Source organism: Sus scrofa, chromosome 5 (genome assembly GCF_054392235.1).
Source record: "Sus scrofa isolate SSC_HxYL_T2T_F1_AM1 chromosome 5, Sscrofa_HxYL_maternal_Yorkshire_Landrace_v2.0, whole genome shotgun sequence".
NCBI lineage: Eukaryota > Metazoa > Chordata > Mammalia > Artiodactyla > Suidae > Sus > Sus scrofa.
Genome location: NC_139387.1, coordinates 38,407,087 through 38,428,777, shown reverse-complemented (window position 1 = coordinate 38,428,777; position 21,691 = coordinate 38,407,087). Strand labels below are relative to the sequence as shown.

Sequence of the window (21,691 nt, the reverse complement as noted above, 5' to 3'; positions counted from 1 at the left end):
ACTATTGTCTTAAAATCAGAGTCCTTTACTCTGTAACAATCACATTCTTTCAGCTTTATTACACTGACTTTATCCCAGTAGGGAAAACAAACAAACAAACAAACAGGTTTAAAATGTCATATGCCCCAAATAGTCTTTCTCAGCACTTTAGGCCCTGAATAAGAAAGACTTACACTTTTCTTTTTCTTTAAAAAAAAAAAAAAAATCTTCCTATTTTCATTAACAGATACACAATATCTTTAATTTACAGAATTACGTTAAACAAAGAAGGGATAATACACTATGTTATAGAACACAAATTTCTGGAATAAGGAATACTAATTAGTAAAATTATTATCTAACCAGAGATGTTAAATGGACACTGTATTTAGGGGTCTATTAGTTTCCAAGTAATCTTAAAGAATTCAAGGGAAACCGTTCAATTAATCAGAGCTATGATGACTCCATATATGAACTGGAAATTATTTACTGACTTGCACTGTTTGATGTTTCTTTCCAAATGACCTCCAAGTGCTGAGAACAGGTGTAATATTTCTGTGTATTTCACATCCAAAGTAGTCAAACCTTGACTGAATACTGATACAAAAGCTTATTCTACCAGGAATGGTTTTTCATCCATCTTCTCAACCAAAATATACTTTTAAAAAGTGAAATGTTGAGACTTCTACTTCCACCCAAGATGGAGTAGGAACCCTCTCCCCTTCCTCACCTAAAACAACTTTTAAAAATGGGCAAAATATATTAAACTATGGTTTTCAGATGCAGGATGTCAGAGAGTAAAAGACAATGATCCCTGAGAGAAGAGAAAGCATGATGTGAACTCTACATCTGCCCTTGCTTATTGAATGGAGGGGTTTCCAGGATTGCAATGCAAGGAGGAGCTTGGTAGAGGCCAAAAATCTCTCTGAACTGAGGAAGTGTAACTGACAGTCCGAGTAGGCTAAGGCAGATAGAGTTTTTAGAAGGCTAGAGGACTAAACAAGAGAGAGCTACAGAGAGAAAAGAGTTCTAGATATCTGGAAAGGGCCCCTCTTGAGTCTTTGGCTAACTACTGATGAAGAAACTACCAGAGACAGCAGAAACAATCTTCAGGGCTCACACAACTGTTCCCTAAGCCGGAGCAGAAAAACATTATAATGTGCAGGGTATCAGAATACTCAGAAGAGTACAGTTGCAGTAGCTGGGAAAAATTATGAATACTAGACTAAAAGACTATGGTGGGTCTTTGTAATGAAACTTACCATTAAAAAGGGAGGGAAGGGAGTTCCTGTCGTGGTGCAGTGAAAACGAATCTGACTAGGAAAAATGAGGTTGCAGATTCGATCCCTGGCCTTGCTCAGCGGGTTAAGGATCCGGCATTGCCATGAGCTGTGGTGTAGGTTGCAGACGCGGCTTGGATCTGGCATTGCTGTGGCTGTGGTGCAGGCCAGCAGCTACAGCTCTGATTTGACTCCTAGCATGGGAACCTCCATATGCCCCTAACGTGGCCCTAAAAAGCAAAAAAAAAAAAAAAAAAAAAAGACAAAAAGGGAGGGAGGGCATCTCAAGGGGCTCAAACAGCTTCTAAGTAACTTAACTGCTCCCCAAAAAAGTTTAAGAATATTAACATAAACAAAAAAACGTATAGCACTGAACAGATAAAAATTCCAAGGACTGGCATCCAAGCAAGTTTCCAGGCATGCAAAGAAGCAGTAAAATTATTAAAATACATAAATGGCAAACCAACAATCAATAGAAACTGACCCAGAAATGGCACACATGATAGAATAGACAATGACACTGTAAAACTGCGAACTGTAACTATGTTTTTTATGTAAAAGAAAGAATAACTGACATAATGAGGAAAAAGACTGGTGGAGTTCCCTGGTGGTCTAGCAGTTAAGGACCCAGCACTATCATTCCTGTGATTCAGGTAACTGCTGTGGTGCAGGTTCGATCCCTGACCCAGGAATTTACACATGCTGTGGGTGTGACAAAAAAAAAAAAAAGGTTGGTGAACTTAAAAACACAACTACAGGGAGTTCCCATTGCGGCTCAGCAGTTAACGAACCCAACTTGTATCCATAAGGACGCAGGTTCGATCCCTGGCCTCACTCAGTGAGTTAACGATCCTGCATTGACATGAGCTGTGGTGTAGGTCGCAGATGCAGCTTGGATCCCGAGTTGCTGTGACTGCGGCAACGGCCAGTAGCTACAGCTCCAATTCAACCCCTAGCCGGAGAACTTCCATATGCCGTGGGAGTGGCCCTAAAAAGACAAAAAACCAAAAAAGAAAAACCCATAACTATAAAAAAAAAAAACTCTCCTAAATACATGGAGAGAAAAAAAGACTTAAAAAACTTAACGGAGCATCAGTAAGCTGTGAGACAACTTCAGGTGACCTAATATATGTGCAATAGGAGTCCCAAAGGTAGAACAAGGACAGAGTAAATATTTAAAAAAATAACAGATTAAGGGGAGTTCTTGTCACTGCTCAGCAGAAACAAATCTGACTAGTATCCATTGGAACCCAGGTTCAATCCCTGGTCTTGCTCAGTGGGTTAAGGATCCAGTGTTGCTATGAGCTGTGGTGTAGGTCGCAGATGCAGCTTGGATCTGGTGTTGCTGCGGCTGTGGTGTAGGCCAGCAGCTACAGTTCTGATGTGACCCCTAGCCTGGGAACCTCCATATGCCACAGGTGTGGCCCTAAAAAAAAAGACAAAAAATGAAATAAATAAATAATAAAAAATTTCCAAATTTGATTTTTAAAAAACTTATAAAGACACAAATTCAAGATACATCATAATCAAAACAAGTAAAACAAACCACCAAAAGATGTTAATAGTAGCCAGAGAGGAAAAATTACATCATATAAAGGGGATTAAAGATAAAATGACCTCAGACTTTTTGTTGGAAATGGTCTACATCAGAAAACAGTGGACAAAAACTTCAAAGCACTAAAACATAAATCTGTCAACTTTTACTTTCTCACCCAGCAAAACTCTTTATCAAAAATAAAAGTTAAATAGACTTCTCCAGACATTCAGATCTAAAAGAATTCATCACCATTAGAAATATATTACAAAAAATGTTTTTTTGGTCAAAGTTTATCCTGGTGGGGCTTTTTCTGTGGACACACATTGCTGGAAACTCCTCACAGAATAATTACATAGCTTGTTTTATTCACAAAACTATTTGTTAGATTTCTGGAAAAGAACCATAAGACAGACAAGCTATTAAAAGCATGAAAGATGTAATGGTCAATTTTTTTTTTTTTCCTTACTAGGTGTTCATATATTCCAAAGATCTGTACTATTCTAAGATGTGATAGTTTAGGGTGAATATGATTTCAACTTATTCTAGTTTAGAGGATGTGTGAAACTGAGAATGAGACAGATTCATCTACTCTAACCCTACGAGTGGCCCTGAGGTAAAGTGCTTGAAGAAACTAGATCTCAAAGATTCCAGGTGGGGAATTTTTGAAGTATGTCATCAGTATATCCATATTCAAGTAGAGATCAAAGAAAGACAACTAAAAGAACTGTGGACTGACTGACATAACAGTTGTGGGCTGAACAAATGTTCTTTTTAATAGGCAGTGGAAGGAATCAAAACATGTACAATTTTTAAATAAAAATGTAATATTTTAAATAATTCTGTTACATATAATTTTAAAAGCTTTAAAAAAATTTTAAAGCCCTTCAAGTAGAAGGAAAATGATACTATAAAGAAAGAAGGAAGGAAAAGAAGGGGAAGTAAAAGAAGAAAGGAAGGAGGCAGACAAGGGAAGGACCTGGAAGGAAAAAAAAGAGTGAAGAGAAAAAAGGAAAGGAAGAGAAGGAATGAAAAGAAAGAATGGGGAGCTCCCACTGTGGCTCAGTGGGTCAAGAACCTGAACAGTATCCATGAGGATGAAGGTTCAGTCTCTGGCTTTGCACAGTGGGTTAAGGATATGGTGTTGCCTTGAGCTGTAGTATAGGTTGTGGATGCAGCTCAGCAGCTGCAGCTCCAATTTGACCCCAAGCCTGGGAACTTCATAAGCTGAGTGTGAGAAAGGCAGGCAGGTGGGCAGGTAGAGAGAGAAAAGGGAGAGGGGAAGGGAGGGAGGAAGGAAAGAAGGGAGGAAGGATGGGAAGAAGGCAAAGGGAAAGGGAAAGGGAGGAAGGGAGGGAGGAAAGCAAAGGGAAAGGGAAAGGGAGGAAGGGAAGGAAAAGAATCACCAAATGTTTTCAATTATTGGTAATGATAACAGGATAAATAACACCAACCCTCCACCAAATTACAATGAACAAGACTGTACAACAGAAATCTGAGCAGGAAATGCTTCTCTTAAGAAGTGAAATTTCCACTAAGACCTAGACAGTGATAAAGATATGTTTCTGATATTATGGCAGACTATTAAAAAAAAAAAAAAAGCTCCACTTAAAACCAACTAAAAATGCTTCATGAAATACTAATCCAACCAATCAACAAATATTCACTGAGCACATGCCAGCCATTATTCTCAGGTGGGGCTACTGTGTGAACAAAATATCAGTGAAAACTAATACAGAGATTACATTTTGACTTTTAAATGAATTGATGAGCCTGGAAGACAGGGAAGGAAATTCAGCACCCCAAAACAAAGTCAAAACAAAGTGCTTATATGCTGAAAGACAAATATGCTGAAGATAGAAAGCTATTAAAAAAACCTTCTCATACAGCAGTGAGAAGGGTATATCATCAATTTTAATAACCCCTTGGTGAAGAAAACATCAAAAATTCTTGATGGTTCTGGAGTTCCTGCTGTGGCACAGTGGGTTCATGATTCAGCTTGTCTCTGTGGAAGCACTAGTTCAATCCCTGGCCCAGAACAGTGGGTTAAAAGGTTAAAGATCAGGCACTGCTGCAGCTGTGCCACAGGTCGCAGCTGCAGCTCAGATTTGATCCCTGGCCTAAGAACTTCCACATGTTTGGGAGTGGTGAAAAAAGAAACAAAACAAAAATCTTGATGGCCCTGAATTTGATGCTAGGCAGAAAGAGGTGAAGGAAATATATTCTGAGAATCTACAAACCATCTCAAATGCACATTAGCAGTGTGGACTACAACCTCAAACGAACATTTTATTTTTAATTGGGCCTGGATTGGTAGTGTCTTAGGCACTGGCAAAAGCAAATGCAAAATCCCCTGGGAAAAATGTCCTCCCACCTAGTCCTCAAAGAAGTCCCATAGATTTTAAGAAAGGAAAACAAGGTAGTATATGTGAAAACAAACAGAAACAAATGATATTAGAATGATCTGTGGCAACTGCCAACTGCAGGATTTATCACATACTAAACATAAGAATGTATAAAATGATAAAAGAAATAAAAGAGGATATAATGGAGCCAAAACCTATGCACAGGAATAATGGTAAAAATGTGAATAACAGTGACAAACATGTAGTACAGACAACAAGATTAACAACCTAATGGAGAGAAACAGCAATACAGCTGCCAACTGGTCAATATGCATTTTAAGTACTAAACAAATTAATTGATATAATACTGATCACATTCTCTACTACAATGGAATGCATGAGAAATCAGCAATAGGAAGATAACTAGGAAAAGTTTTTAAGTTTGAAAATTAAAAACATTCAGGGTTAAAGAACAGCAAAACAAACACGAAGTAATTGATGCATATAAAACAAAAATAACTCAATAAGTAAATGAAGCTAAAAACTGATTCCTAGTAAAATTGACAAATCTTAAGTAAGGCTGATAAATAAGAGGAAAGGCACACAATAAACAAACTTAGGGATGAAAAAGGTGCTAAGAAGAAAAAAATTACACAAGAAAGCAGCATTATGAATAATTTGTCAATCCTGATAAAGTATATTTAAAAACAAAAAACCCTCCATCAAACACCATATTTACCGGTGACAACTTTAAACTTGTAGGACAAGTAACGGGACAAAGATTTCTACTAGCAACACTTCCATTCAACATTTTATCAGAAATACTAGTGAGTTTAGAAAAGAAATACAAGTTATAAAAATTATAAAGTATCAAAACTGTATCAAATTATCAAAGTATCAAATTTCCAGATGATAATTTACTTATAGGAAAGCCCCCCAAAGAATCTACAGCTAAGTTATAAGCGTAAAAGTTTAATAACATTAATAGATACAATAATTTAAAAAGTCAATTGTATGGCAATATAACAATAACACCTGTTAAATGTTAAAAATACAATTTACCAGAAAATGCAAAAGTACTGATGTATAACTCTGACTAAAGATGTGTAAGTCCATTATTTAAAAAGAAAAACTATAAAACTTCACTGAGAGAAAATACAGAATGCCTCAGTCTATCAATTCAGGGAGAGGAAGAATGTCATAAACATATTGATTCTTCCCTCAATATAAAAGAAATCTGTAAAATTCCACTTGTAAACCCAATTACTTTAAAAAAAATATTTTAAGTGTGTCACTGAATAGAAGGCCAAGAAAGTCAATCATAAAGACCAGGGTGGATAGACAGATATGAAGATTTAACACAAAACTGCAGTATAGTTAAGAAAATGTGATAATGGGGCAGCCTTAGATAAACACATCAAAGTAACAAAATAGAGACATAAGGAAGACTTATGAATATAAAGCAACTGATATACAATTTAGCCAATTTAGCACTGCTAATCAGTTGAGGCAGGCACAACAATATGATGCTAATATAAATATAATATAAATATAATATATCTCTATGCTAAAAAGGAAGCTGGATTCCTCACACCATATACGAAAATCAATTTCAGAAAGATTTAAATATGAAAGACAAAATTAAAAATCTTTTAAAAGATGAGACTATCTTCATTTACTCTATTTCAATAGGGAAATATGTCTCAAAAACAACCTCAATAGATTCAAAAAAATTTAAAATGTAACATTATCAAATGTCAGATCAAATGAATACTGTTTTTCTCTGGCTTTTTTTTTTTTTTTTTTTTGCCTTTTCTAGGCCTGCTCCCACAGCATATGGAGGTTCCCAAGCTAGGGGTCTAATCGGAGCTGCAGCCGCCAGCCTACACCACAGCCACGTTCATGGCAACGCCGGATCCATAAGCCACTGAGCAAGGCTAGGGACCAAACCCGCAACCTCATGGTTCTTAGTCGGATTCGTTAACCAGAGCCACTATGGGAACTCCCAAATGAATACTGTTGATGGAACTCAAAATTGATACAAATACAAATCTAAACATATTCCTCCAGGACCTTTTGTGAATTTCTCATTTCTTTTCCTGTGGTTGATTTCTAAATTTATGCCACTGCAGTCAGAGAAGATACCTGAAATAATTTCTATACTCTTATATTTGTTGAGGTTAGTTTTGTGCTCCAGTATATGGTCACTACTTGAAAATGTTCCAGGTGCACTTGGAAAAAAAATGCATATGCTGATTTTTTGGATGTTATGTCCTGAAAATTAAGTCTAAGTTTTCTATTGTATCATTTAGGATCTGTTGCCTTGCTGATTTTCTGTTTAGAGAATCTGTCCATTGATGTGAGTAGGGTGTGAAAATCTCCTATTTTTGTACTCCCATTAATTTCTCCTTTTATGCCTATTAGCATTTGTTGTATGTATCTGGGTGCTCCTATAGTAAGGACATACATATTGATGATTGTAATATCCTCTTCTTGGATTCTTTTATCATTAAATAGTGTCCTTCTTTGCCTTTATGGCCTGTTTTAAAGTTTATTTTGTCTGATATGACTATTACAACTTCTGCTTTCCTGCTTTTTCCATTCGCATAAAATATCTTTTTCCATCCCCTCACTTTCAATTTATAAGTGTCTTTTGCCCTAAGGTGAATCTCTTGTAGATAGCATACTGTAGGCTCTTGTTTTGTTAATCCAATCTGCCACTCTATGTCTTTTGATTGGAGCATTCAGTCCATTGACATTCAAGGTAATTATTGATAAATATGTATTTAATGCCATTTTAAGCCTTGTTTTCCAGTTGATTACATTCCTCCTTTGTTCCTTTCTCTCTCTCTTTTCTTTCTTTTTTTTTTTTTTTGTTGGATGATTTCCTTTTAGGCTTTCATCCTCCTCTTTAAGTTTTGGGGGATGTAATGTTTGGTTTTGATTTGTGGTTGCCCTGTTTTTCTAGTATGTTAACCCCTTCCTATATCTGCTTGCTTTAGCCTAAAAGTCATATAGGCTCAAACACATTCTTTTAAAAAAAAAAGTCTATATTTTCTTACTTTCTTTCCTCACATTTTATGATTTTGAAGTCCTTTTTTACATCTTCATGTTTGTCTTTCTGCTATTCCTTGTGTTTATCATTGCTTTTAAAATAGTTTTTTTTTTTTTTCTCCTCTCTCTTTTGGATCTGTATACAGGCTTATTTAAGTGATTGTTTTCCAACTGTGGTTTCCTCCGTCCTATTTCTTCTTTATTTAGAGGAGTCCTTTCAGCATTTCTTTTAGAGTACATTTGATGTACTCTTTTATTTTTGTTTGTTGGAGAAAATCTTTATTTTTCCTTCTATTATAAATGATATTCTTGCTGATTAGAGTATTCTAGGCTGCAAATTTTTCCCATTTAGAACTGTGAATATATCTCGTCACTCTCTTCTGGCCTGTAGTGTTTCTGTACAGAAATCAGCTAACAGCCTTATGGGGGTACCCTTAGGATTAACTCCTTGTTTTTCTCTTGCTGCCTATAGAATCCTCTCTTTAACTTCTGCCTTTTATTATAATATATCTTGGTGTGGTCCTGTTTGGGTTCGACTTGTTTGGGGCCCTCTGTGCTTCCTTTATCTTGATATTGTTTCCTTTAGATTTGGAAAGTTTTCAGCCATATTTTCTTCATTTTCAATCCCTTTTTCTTTTTCTTCTCCTTCTGGAATCCCTTTTATGTGCAGATTGGCCCACTTTACATTATCCCATAGATCTCTTACATTGTTTCATGTTTTTTTCATTTGGTTTTCTGTCTGCCTGTCCTGATTGGGTGATTTCCATTATTCTGTCTACCAAGTCACTAATTCGCTCCTCTGCATTATTCATTCTGCTAGTCAGTGCCTTTAACTCAGTTTGTGTCTCTGGAGATGAATTTTCTAATTTTTCTCAGCTCCTCATATTTTCTAGTTCCTTTCTAAAGTAATCTGCATTACTGTTCATATCCGCTCTTAATTCCTTCACATTTGCTCTTAATTCCTTCAGTATTTTCACTATCTCCTTTTGAACTCAGTGTCTGTTAGAATGCAGAGGTCTATTTCATTGATTGCTCCTTCAGGTGAAGTCTCCTGTTCTTTTAACTGGGAATGGTCCCTAAGCTTCTTAATTTTGCTTATATTTTTCTTATTCTGTGAGTTTAGGAAAAACAACTACTATAGTCTTGGAAGGCCATTTATATGAGTGATCATTTTGTGAGGGTATTTTGTGAGAGCTTACTTTTTATTTCTAGGGTCCTGTGTGTGCTCCCAGGGAGATGGAGGCAATGGGAGGGCTAGTAGCTCGTGCCTGGTTGCTAGGCTCTTGACAGTGGCAGGAACCCAAGGAAAGGTGGCACAGGCTGCTCCTAGTTACAGGGTCCTGGGAAGTGACAGTGATCAGGGAGGTATAGGTGGCACCCAGAGCATCTGGCAGTGGCAGCAGCAGGGTGGGTGCATTCCCAGGGGAGTGAGAGTAACAAAAGGTGGTGCTCAATTACAGTGCCCTCTTCTTTGCCGAACTCTGAGGTGCCTGGGGCCACCCGTGGTACCTGTTCACAGACCCCCTAGTGGTGGTGGGACATAACCACCTGTGGTGTCTAAGATGACTGCTGTGGTTTGTTTCTGCTGCCTGAGAATCATGCAAGAGGCACAGGGTCTCACTTAGTCTCCTGCTGCCCTTAGCCCACACAAGAGGTGCCCAGCCACCCGTAGCCCGCACAAGAGGCACCACACCAGCCCTAGCCTGCACCAGAGGCGCCCTGCTCTCTGAGAGCCCAAGTGTGAGCAGGTAAAAGATATTCCTATGACAGCTGTCCTTCCTCCTCTCACCCCCTCCAACAATGGCACCTTGCTTCTCCTGCAGGCCCAGACCTGCTCCCAGTTCCCTTTGCTGTGGCATTCAGCTCCCTAGCCTGTGGCACACTGCTCCCTAGCCCCTCAGGCTGTCTCCACATAGCCAACCCTAGTCCTCTCCTTGGAACTGAGTCTCAGTGCACAGCCCCTACCCTCAGCATCTCAGGCTGTGGTGTCTGGGGGCAGTGGTGCAGATGGTCTCTGTGGCTCTCTCTCTGCTCTGCCCTCCTCTGTCCAGCTACTGCATTTTTCCTCTGCGACTCTGAGGTCCCTCCATCTCAGCTGATCTTCCCATCAGTTAGGTGGCTTCCCAGGGTGTAGGTCCCCTTCCTCTTTAACAGCTCCCTCTCAGGAGTGCTAGTTCTATCCTGATTCCTTTTTTCTCTTTTTTTTCCTTTTGTTCCACTCAGTTATGTGGACGGCTTCTTGCCCATTTGGGAGGTTTAAGGTCCTCCGCCAGCATTCAGCATTCTGTGCAAATCAGTCTACATGTAGATGGGTCTTTTTTTTTTGATGTTTTTGTGGGAGGTGAGTGCCACATCTTACTCCTCCGCCATCTTGATACTGTGATAGGGGCTCTCCCAGAACAAAGGGAAGGCAACCTGCACAACCAACATCTGTGCACACAAGCACAACTTCGTGGCAGTAGGATATAATCTGTATCCATGTGCAACTATGTCGCCAGACCACCCAACCAGAATTTACAGAATACACGCTACCTTATAAGGAAGACAAAGGGACCAAAGCGTAAAAGAAAAAAAAACAGTAACGGAGGGTATATAAGACAGCATCTCACGTTCATGGCTTAGCCTTTGGATATGAATCCGCTGAGCCAGTGCTGGCACTGAATAAACGCTGCTTCCTGGCAAAAAGCCTCACTGTCCTGGTCTCTCTGTAGGAGAATCCTGTAACACTCTGCCATCTCGATCCTTCTGCCTTCTGTTAATTTAATTTTTGTAAAATTTGAGACTATGACATAGTTCAGAAAACCTCTCTAACTTCATAAAGCTCCCTCTTATGTTGTTTTCCTTCAGTCTTTAGAAAGTACAGCGGCTGTTTTCCGAGGTTTGCTTGGCTCTGTTCCCTTCTCCCACTTTCATCTGGTCCTTCTCTTTCCTGTCTGTTGTCCCTAACCTACTCAATTTTTATTCCATGCCCAGAAACTTCTCCTCAATAGGGTCCTGGAAGGGAGTACTGGTGGGTCAGTCTTGAGAGTTCACAGAGCAAGGCTGCGTTAAGTCATGTTATGCCTTACCACATGTCCCTTGCAAAATCTCCCTAACCACTTTCAAATTGGCTGCTTACCACTTTGAGGTGCTTCTATTCTCAAGTTCAGATGTTGCCCCAATGTTTCTCTCTACTTTCTTATGCATAAAAACTGATACATTTAGGTCTTGTTGGTTTTCACCGGGTATATTCTGGGGTTGATGTGGATACTTCATCACGTTTTTGTTACAAATGGTTTCATAGGTTTTGGGTTTTACTATCTAGTTGTTCTATTTTTATGTGGGAATTCAAAAAGACAGACAAAAAAAACAAAACCTGGAGTTCCCGTCGTGGCGCAGTGGTTAACGAATCCGACTAGGAACCATGAGGTTGCGGGTTTGGTCCCTGCCCTTGCTCAGTGGGTTAACGATCCGGCGTTGCCGTGAGCTGTGGTGTAGGTTGCAGACGCAGCTCGGATCCCGAGTTGCTGTGGTTCTGGCGTAGGCCGGTGGCTACAGCTCCGATTGGACCCCTAGCCTGGGAACCTCCATATGCCGCGGGAGCGGCCCAAAGAAATAGCAAAAAAAGACAAAAAAAAAAAAACAAAACAAAAAACAAACAAACAAACAAACAAAAAAAACAAAACCTAAGCTGCTTTCAGTGCAATAATCCCAGAATCTAAATGTGGTCTAAGATTTTTAAACTTTGCTTTCATATTTTATCTGTACTAATGCTTTAACTTTCTATTTAATGATAAACACTCGATTGGGGCAAATTACTTAAGAGTAAAATACATTTATGGAGTTCCTGTTGTGGCAGAATGTAAATGAATCCAACTAGGAACCATGAAGTTGCAGGTTTGATCCCTGGCCCTGCTCAGTAGGTTAAGGATCCGGTTGTTGTGAGCGGTGGTGTAGGTTACAGATGCGGCTCGGATCTGGCGTTGCTGTGGCTGTGGCATAGGTCAGGACCTGTGGCTCCGATTGGACCCCTAGCCTGGGAATCTCCATGTGCCACGGGTGCAGTCCTAAAGAAAATAAATAAAATAAAATAAAATAAATTTCTGAAAGAGAACACATTTCACATATTAAAAGCCTAGAGCTTAAGTTCCCAAAGGAGCACCACAAAGAGCACACATGGGTGCTGCCAGATATTTTAAATCTTCTCAGGGAAACAAAGAAGTATCTGTCAGATGCCATCTGAACTACGTAAGTGGTTTAGACTCAATTACTTAATTTAACAGAACTGTTAACATTTCTGTTGGCTCGGGGGCACTATGAAAAAATTACTAAGAAACTAAGGGTGTCATAAAAACCATATATATTAGTAAAACTTGCTTTTTGGAAAATAAATCTCACCTAATTTGATGATTTCAGAATATGAGGAAAAGAAGTATCAGAACATATTATGCATTCAAAGAAAGACTAACATGTAATAAGCCTAACCAATGAAGAACTCGGGAATTCATTTAACTTGATGCTTTTGGTTAGCCAGAGGATGAAAAAGAGGCTCCATGAATGACAAATAAATTAAATTTTATTTTAAACAAATATTTAGGCTATGGAGTCAAAATAAATTTTGTTGCTGGTAACATGATCATGATGGCAGAAGCATCACATTTAAAGTGCAATTATAAAAGTGACCTCATTTTAGCAGGAATTATACAACTGCAAGTGAACTTAACAGTCATCCAACTTGAGTTTTTTAAATGCCCTTGCTTGATCTCTGGCTAGTCATTTGTTTACAAGAGTTTGAAGAGCAACAAATTGTGAACCAATTCACTGGTTTCAGGTATTTATTTTCGAACAAATTCCTCCTCACAGCTTACTCTTGCTCACTTTAATCCAATGCCAAACTGCAACAATAACTAAAGCCTCTCTCCTTCTGCTCTGGTCACTAGGTATATTCTGACAACTCAAATTACTAAATCTTCAATTTTCAAAAATTCTTTTTTGTCTTAAGAATTCTTTAGATTATGTAGCTTTAACATGCTTTAATCTATCACAGATTCTAAAATACTTTCATGCTGGTGCTGTTTTCTATCATACTAGAAGGTATTAAGAGAAGGTTATAAGCTACTATGTTATAACTATGACTCTAAGATACCATCAGTAAGATGCACTGATAGCAGAAATTTGTATACAGTATTTTCTTGTGTACTGAATGGAAAAACACCTACTAGATGCATTTGTATGTGCACCAGTAACTGTTAAATAATTTGGTAATGCGTTTTAAATGCTTTACATCATGCAGAATTGTCTGAATTGTCGGATACATAATGAGTGTTTTAGCAATACCTAGGAAATTGTTTATGGTTTTGGGTGGGTTGGAAATTCATTATTTTTTCCCTAAACAAAATAATAGAATATAGGGTACCATTTTTCAAACCAGTGCCACACAATACATAAAGATGCACCTGCATACTGAAATATCTGTATGTAATAAAAATATAAACAGAAAGAACAAAACACAAAATTCAAACTAGTGAGTTGTTCTGGGGAAGGAAGCAGTGGAAAGGTGGGACATGAAAATATATCCATTAAGTACAATATGTGAGCTATAGAAAAATGCATATTTATTAAAAATAGAGACAATAAATCACATTTGCACCTATATACTCACTAGAACAGATCTGAAAAGATACACACTAAACTGTTAAGAGTAAAACTGTAAACTTTCACATTCTATGGCTCTCTAATTTAAAAAACAAAAATAAAACACTTCAATGGCAGAGGGAGAGAGGAAGAAAGGGCAATACAGTCACTGCTATCTATCATTCTCTGACACTATACATTCCACAAAGTTAACGTGGTATTTTAAATAATGAGATAGTCTTAAGGAACATACAGATTGGGGATGCATCAGACCTAGATTACAGCTAACATACTGAACTAGTCCGCATATGATGTGATCAATTACCTCAAATTAAAAAGTAACATTACATTCTAAAAATCTTGGAAATATAAGTAGCATTTCCCCTAGCACACTTTACAATTCCTTCCTTTTACTTCTTGCATTGTATTATTTAATTTTATTGAAACAATATGCATTTGAACATCTATTATATAACTGAAACCATACCAGGTACTGGCAGTACCAAAATAAATTCAGCTCCAGTTTTTAAGACACTTGTAACATACAGTAGCACTGACCAATACAACTTCCTGCAATGACGGAAAAATTCTATATCTGTACTGTTCAATATGATAGCCATTAACAGCATGTGATTACTGAGTACTTGAAATGCGGCTGATGTGGATGAGAAATTATTTTATTTAAATGAATCTAAATTTATATACCACTTATAACTAGTGCCTACACTATGGAACAGCACAGATGTAACAAGAAGACAAGGAAAAATAACTATAGTGTGTATTATGGTATACACTAAACTAGAAGTATACACAAAGGCTATGAAAGCAAGGAGAAGAAATGTTGAAGCCCATCACGGAATGACTTGTGAAAGTACTACTATCTAATTCTTGAATCATGTAAAGAAAGGTGAGGCATTACGTGAAGAGGAACCAAAAGAAGGAAAGTGTTAAATTGTAAAAGTACACAGCAGGGAGATTTAAAAGCGGTTTTGTATTACCAAACGGAAAAATTCATCACAGGCAAACAGAGGAGACAATGGAAATAAAAGCATGTGGCATAGGAATGTGGCAAGATTTTATATGTAATGTTTAGGAGCTAGTCTTTATTATGTAAGAGAGACAAAGACAACACTGATAAGTTTATCTGGCAATTAATATGGTTAGATTTATGCATGCTCATAGCTGGAATAAATCAGTGTAAATGAGAGGAAGATAAGAAAATTCTAAACAAAAACTGATGTTACATTCCCTTGGCAGAAGCTTTACAATTCTTACAAAAAAGAATGAACTATAAACCATTCATATAATTAAATTAACTTGTCTGAACTATTTAGTTCAGACTAACATACCAGTCTATATACACAAATAAACTTCAACTACTCTACTCAAACGCAAAAAACTTAACTGGGCTTAAACGTACAGTAAGAAATAAAAAACATGAAATAGATAATGGTAGAAAAATTAATACTTTAACCAACATCCATTTGAAGTCACCAGCTCTTAGCAGGAAGCTGAGGGAATGCACCTTCCCAAATTAATTCTGAAGTCTTTAATCAGGTCCATAATGAAATAAGAACTGGAAAAATATTATTCTTCTTATTAACTCCGGAATATTAGCCTATACTATCAGAATGTTTAAATATCACTATAAGACATCAAGCACCCTCCAAAAACAAAAGGCCTCAAACGTAAAATGAGTATACACGGATACAAAGAAATTCTACTTTATTCATGAGAAACAACAAAATTCCTCCAAAATGAAATCTTTAAAAACCCAAATCATTTCATCTCTGCATATACAAATCCTACTTCTAACAATATAAATATTAGAAATTTATCTAATATTCCTTTAAATTTCCCATATGCTGTTAATATGTTCATAATTATCAGACAGCAAATTATATTCCTATACATTCACTTTTCAGAGGAGGCTTTTAAAAATAAAATAATTTTACAATGGAAATTTAAAGAACAGTTTTCAGGAATATTTCAACATGCATAACTACATAACACAAAAAAGAAAAGGAAAAATATTTTCAGGTAGAAAAACCCTAACCAAGAATGAATGCATTTTCAGGTAAGCTCAAAAACACTTGGATTATTTATAAATAATGTGACTGAAATAGTGTGATTCCAAATAATTTTTTTAGAGTAGAATGAACAGAAATTAGGAAATCTCTTCATGTGTAAAATATCTCATTTTATTCCTTTCTAATGTGTAAAATTTGGAATTCTCTATTATTAGATTCTGTAGTCAATTAACCATACCATATGATCATAAAAAAGTTCTATACTTACATTTTATTAACTGGATTATAAACACTTAAAAGCCACATAATGCACAATCACAATTTCTTAAAGTAATTTAGCAGATTCTATCAAAAGACATAATAGCCCAAGCAGTGTAACCAATTAAAATCTTATGAGTCAAGGTAGATGGAAGCGGTTTTGAGGCAGGAGCTACAAGTAATGAGCAAAGGCCACGTCACTTGAGCCAATAAAAACAACTCAGAACAGAAAAGGTTACAGAGAGAACTGATTCTATATAGTCATAGCTTACTCTGATTTATTAAAATTATAAAAATCTGGTGAGAAACTTCAGACATCAAATTAGGTCAAATTCTACAAAGGTTAAATATGACAGTATTTTGTATTAGGACAGAGCCCAAACCAGAACCTAAGTATTATGCTCAAAGGTTCTTTACTATTTCACCATTTACAATTTTCTTCACTGTTCACTCTTCCAATCTGAGGGAAGAAAAGACTAATTGTGCCAAAATAAATAATTAAAAGACAAATGGTTAGTTAACAAAAGCATCTACTATCAGACTAGTTGCCTTCACAGCCTAGAGGGAATAAAACTGGTAAGTGGAAGAGGGAGAGGTTAGATAGGTACCTGTGCAGGAAGTCTGAAGCTTACCCCTACTTGAGCTATGAACTATTCTGTATTCTGAATCACTACATAATTTGATATTAAATTATTGTCAAATGAATAAAGCCAAATGTCTTTGAAAAAACTAAATTCAAATATTATGGGTTTTGAAATCACTATTTAATAGCACTATCTTTAAAATTCACCTTCTTTTATAAGCTGAGAAAGAAACAAAAATATTACACTTCAACCATCGTATTAGCATCCTTACATACTTCATAGGGAATGGATTTATAAACTAACTTAATAAATGAGAAATTATGAGAACAGCAAGCCAATGACAATTCAATAGAATCTGGGTCTCTGAACACCCTGAATTTTCATTTCTATTTCTTCTAAATGCTAACCAATTTTGTCTACATTTCTGTAATGCTCTAGTACCCTCAATATAATCTAAGACTTCAGTTTTAGTCTTCTAGGAATCATACGTGTAAAAGCAATCAATATTTTATTTTATGAAATACTAGGTCTGAATCCAGCCACAAAGTCAAAAATTGTGCATCAGATAATCTAAGTTTTGACATATATACACACACAGGAGAAAATTTATGTTCTGACACTAAAAGAATACACATTTCTTATAAGTATGCTTTATTATGAAAAATGTTCCAAACTATTTCAACTATTAAGCCATATATATACATATATCATTTAAAAAATTATAACCCACATTTTTCAGGTTGAGGTCTATCCAATCTGCTGGTTCCTAAATACAACATATTAAACAGTTCAATGTAATTACGTGACCAACAGAAGAAAGCAAAATAAAATTGATCTTACCTGGTAGTTTCTTTTCTCAGATAATGTATGTCCATCAGTCCTCACCATAGAGTCGTGTCCTTTCCTCACAGTACTGGAGGCAATCAAATAGAACTGTCACTCAAGGGTCGTGTCACAGGAAGGACCGCCCACCAGTTCTCCCTCTAGAGTGGAATTATCCAAAAGCCATCAAAATTACTAACATGTAAAATATATGAACAGTACCAAAAATACCAATATGATACAAAGAAAACAAAACCAAAACTTTTTTTTTTAATGTCCTAACTGATCTTCCTCTTAACCATCAAAGAAGGGCTAGACTGCCAGACATACTTTGTTTGACACAGAAATTATTAAGCATGAAAAACTTTTCCCTCCCACTTCTACTCTCTCCTATTAAAACTGTTCGCCACATACCTCACACATAGGAAGAAACTTATAGTGAATAAAAATGGAGTGGACAAAAAAGTTAAGCCCTTAATCGACATTATCTTTTTTAAATAAACAATTTGTTAGTATTAGAAATACCCAATTAATTCAGATTCAGTCATTTAATTTCAAATCCCCCTTCATTCAGTTTATGGAGTTTATTCTTATGCCATAAGATGGGAATACATCATATAATCTTAGGATGATTAACAGGTGCAAACCTAAGTCAATATTCTATTAAAATTTACTCCAATGAAGAGTAATAACAACTGTCAACTTTCTAGATTCCTTGGTCCTTCAATTCTCCAATTTTTTGCATGCTTTAATAGAGTTTTCTTTTTTACATTAGGGCAGAAACATAATGAAGCTTATTTCTTAACCTGGTCAGAGAAATAAATCCAAAATGACTAGGCACTGTATTCCTCAGGCATCAAAAGATCACCGAAACAGAGGTAATAGTTGCTAGAGATGCTAACTCAAAAATATAAACTGAAAATGAAAGATCAAAAATTCAAAAGTGGTACCTACAAAAAATTTCTAAATATTTTCAAGACAAATGTCACTCTCCTAACTTTTAGTAAAATGTTTACCTGAATGAAGGAGTATATAGTATATACACCTAGTGAATTAACAATAGTTGCTAACTCCTAAAAATTATAATCGAATTTAGAGCAATTATTTAACATCAGACAAAATTCACTTTGGGAGAGGAAAATAAAAACATCTAATTTAAATTCATAAGAAGTGCAAATCATTTTTATTAAGATCAACACACAAATACATATACAAATATATTACCTCTAAAAAGCAATCTAGTAAGAAGGCAAAAAATTTTTCAAGGAAAACAAAACTTTAAAAATTAGTGTTATTAGATTTAAGTTTTTAAAAGAATTAATGTAATAAGGAGTTCCCACTAAGGAACAGTGGGTTAAAGGATCTGGCACTGACGCAGCTGTGACTTGGATTCACTCCCCTGGCCCAAGGACCTCCATGTGCAGTCACTAAAAAAAATATCATGTAATGAAAACCTACACTCCACCTCTTGTTTTATGTTTCACCACAAACAGTGGGTACTATCTACTTTTACTTCATCTGACCATCTTACGCTGTATATGATTGGCTGAAATTCTTCAAAGATGCCAGTCTCTATGGCAAAAATGTAATTGTGTATTACCAAATTTATATGTACTATTGCAATTAGATGTCTCTCTCAAAAGTAACAAGGGAGAATGGTTTTTTTTAAAGCAATAACTATATTTACTGCTTTAAATATAACCCTTACCATCTAGCAAGAAAGTAAGTTATATCATAGAGAAACTATCTAGTCAATTGGATGTTCAAGAATAGTAAAGTGACATACATTCGGCTCCAACTTAAATGTCCATGATTGTCACAAAATGAGAACAAAATTACTTTATTATGCATGCCCTAAACAACATTAACTATTTTAATGGTTTTTATAATATTAAGTAGTTTAAAACAGTACTTACATTACTATTAACATATTCATGACACCTCTGAATTCAATGGACAATAAGTGTAAAATTTCAGTTTTTTCTTGGAGAACAAGCATGTTTCCCTTCTTAAGTTATGGTTAAAGTCCATGCACTATCTTCAATTTGTACTAGTTTCATCAAAAGATACGTCAGAAATCTAAAATCAGGCAAGGCTAGTCTGTTTTTACTAGCATAATCTATATAAAACATAATTAGGACTTTACATGCTAAATAATTTTGTAATTAAAAATAAAAGTTAATATTTAATCTGCAAATTTTCCAGATAGAAGAAAAATGTTAACTTTGGAGTACTATACATTTAGAATAAAAGTAAAACTCATTTTGTTCCCCCATCTTGGGATAACTTCAAGTATTTTATGGCTTAGGGTTTCAAACAACAGCCACTACAGGCTTACTTCCAAGATACTGCAGGTTCAGTTCCAGATCACAGCACAAGTATCACAATAAAGCAAGTCAAACATTTTTTTGGTTTCCCAATACATGCTATGTTTACACTATACTGTAGTCTGTTAAGTTTGCAATAGCATTATACCTAAAAATCAGTGTACACACAAACCTTAACTAAACATTTTATTGCTAAAAAATGTTAGCCATCATTAGAGCCCTCAGTGAGTCATAATCTTTTTGCAATACTAACAAAGAAAGATCACTGATCATAGTTCATCTTAACAAATAATGAAAAAGTTTGAAATACTGTGAGAATTACAAAATGCTATAGAGTCATGCAGTGAGCAAAGGCTGATGAAAAAATGACGCCAACAGACTTGAGTGCTATAGGATCACCACAAACCTTCAATTTGTAAAAAACAAACAACAACCCCAACATTATATACTGACAAAGTACAATAAAGTGATGTACAATGAAACAAGAAGTATGCCTGCATATGCTCTAACCAATACAGGAATCAACATTCTTTACTGAACTAAAAATCATTATCTTCTTTTAGTAAACAAAGAAAAAGAAATGAGGGCACTCTATTTTCTTCTGGGTAAACATGAAAAGCTAACATCTGTCACCACTATCTTATATTAAATAAAAATGTGCAATAATAGCTTGTATTGATACTCATCATTTTAGAAATGAAAAGATAGTAAATAGATAAAAGAGGATGTGAACATATACTGGAGAAAGAATATATATAAAAAGGAACAAACATAAAAGAGAACATGCACCCTAGTTGCCTAAATTTATTGCAGCTTATGCACTGGTTTTCCCACAAAGTTCTATAAATACTTAAAAGTCAGGAAAACAAATATTATAATACTAAAACAAAATTTTCTCTAAGGCAGGGATGCCTTCCAAGATGGAAAAACAGAGATTATATTTACCTTCCTATCTTAAATAACTAGAAAAGAAAAACATGAAACAATGATTTTCGGACACTGACCGTCATCTCAGGACATAGATCATCAAGAGAAAAAAGCAAAGAAAGTTAAGTTCTATTGCCTATAGAGTTATGAGGCTGAAATACAGGGAGGAGGCTGGGGGGGCAAAATACTATCGGAGCCCAAAAGTCTCACTGGGTTAAGAAAAAAAGAATTCAGAATCAAGAGATACACCAGGACAGCTAGAATTTGCAGGGCAAATGGAGAGAAGGAAGCTGCAAAGAGATCCAAAGATCTGGAGAGATTCCCCTCAAGGTTTTAGCTAAGTAATGATCTGTGCATGCTTGTAAGAAAACTACTGAGGCTGAAGAAAAGCCTCTGAAAAGGAGAAGTCAAAACAATCCCAAGAGCTCATGTGCCCATAAACCAGAGTAGGACTTTTTTTTTTTTTTTGTCTTCTGAGGGCTGCACCCAAGGTATATGGAGGTTGCCAGACTAGAGGCCGAATCAGAGCTACAGCTGCTGGCCTATGCCACAGCCACAGCCACAACCACGCCAGATCTGAGCTGCGTCTACGACCCACAGCTCACTGCAACACCGGATCCTTAACCCACTGAAAGAGGCCAGGGATCGAACCCGCAACTTCATGGTTCCTAGTAGGATTTGTTCCCACTGTGCCGAAACGGGAACTCTGAGAGCAGGACCTCTTAATACACAGGGTACTGAATACAATTCAGAAGGTAAAGAATGACTCAGCAACGAAACCAAATAAGCTTTAAACTAAAGGATGTTCCTGACCAGCTCTAGACCAGAGCTTAAAACCAAACCTTAAAAAGATCAAAATAATTTCAAGTACCACACCCCCCAAAAACCTAATATTTAAAATAATATAGCAAACACCAGCATTAAATAATGTAAAAATC

General features: G+C 36.2%; 1 protein-coding gene and 1 non-coding gene across 2 annotated transcripts in view; one reads left to right on the top strand and one right to left on the bottom strand.

Moving 5' to 3' along the window:
• The window catches only part of CNOT2 (CCR4-NOT transcription complex subunit 2), a gene marked incomplete at its 5' end in the record, with an annotated part of 77,798 nt that extends 60,138 nt beyond the window's left edge, over positions 1-17,660 (bottom strand). Inside the window, 1 exon segment of the mRNA NM_001243417.1 lies at positions 17,518-17,660. Within this exon segment, the coding sequence (NP_001230346.1) occupies positions 17,518-17,565 (48 nt within the window).
• Positions 3,079-3,209, top strand: LOC146403334 (small nucleolar RNA SNORA18). Its single transcript, XR_014804678.1, has one exon. It is a non-coding gene; the product is annotated as a small nucleolar RNA SNORA18 (small nucleolar RNA).
• Positions 17,661-21,691: the final 4,031 nt, after the last annotated feature.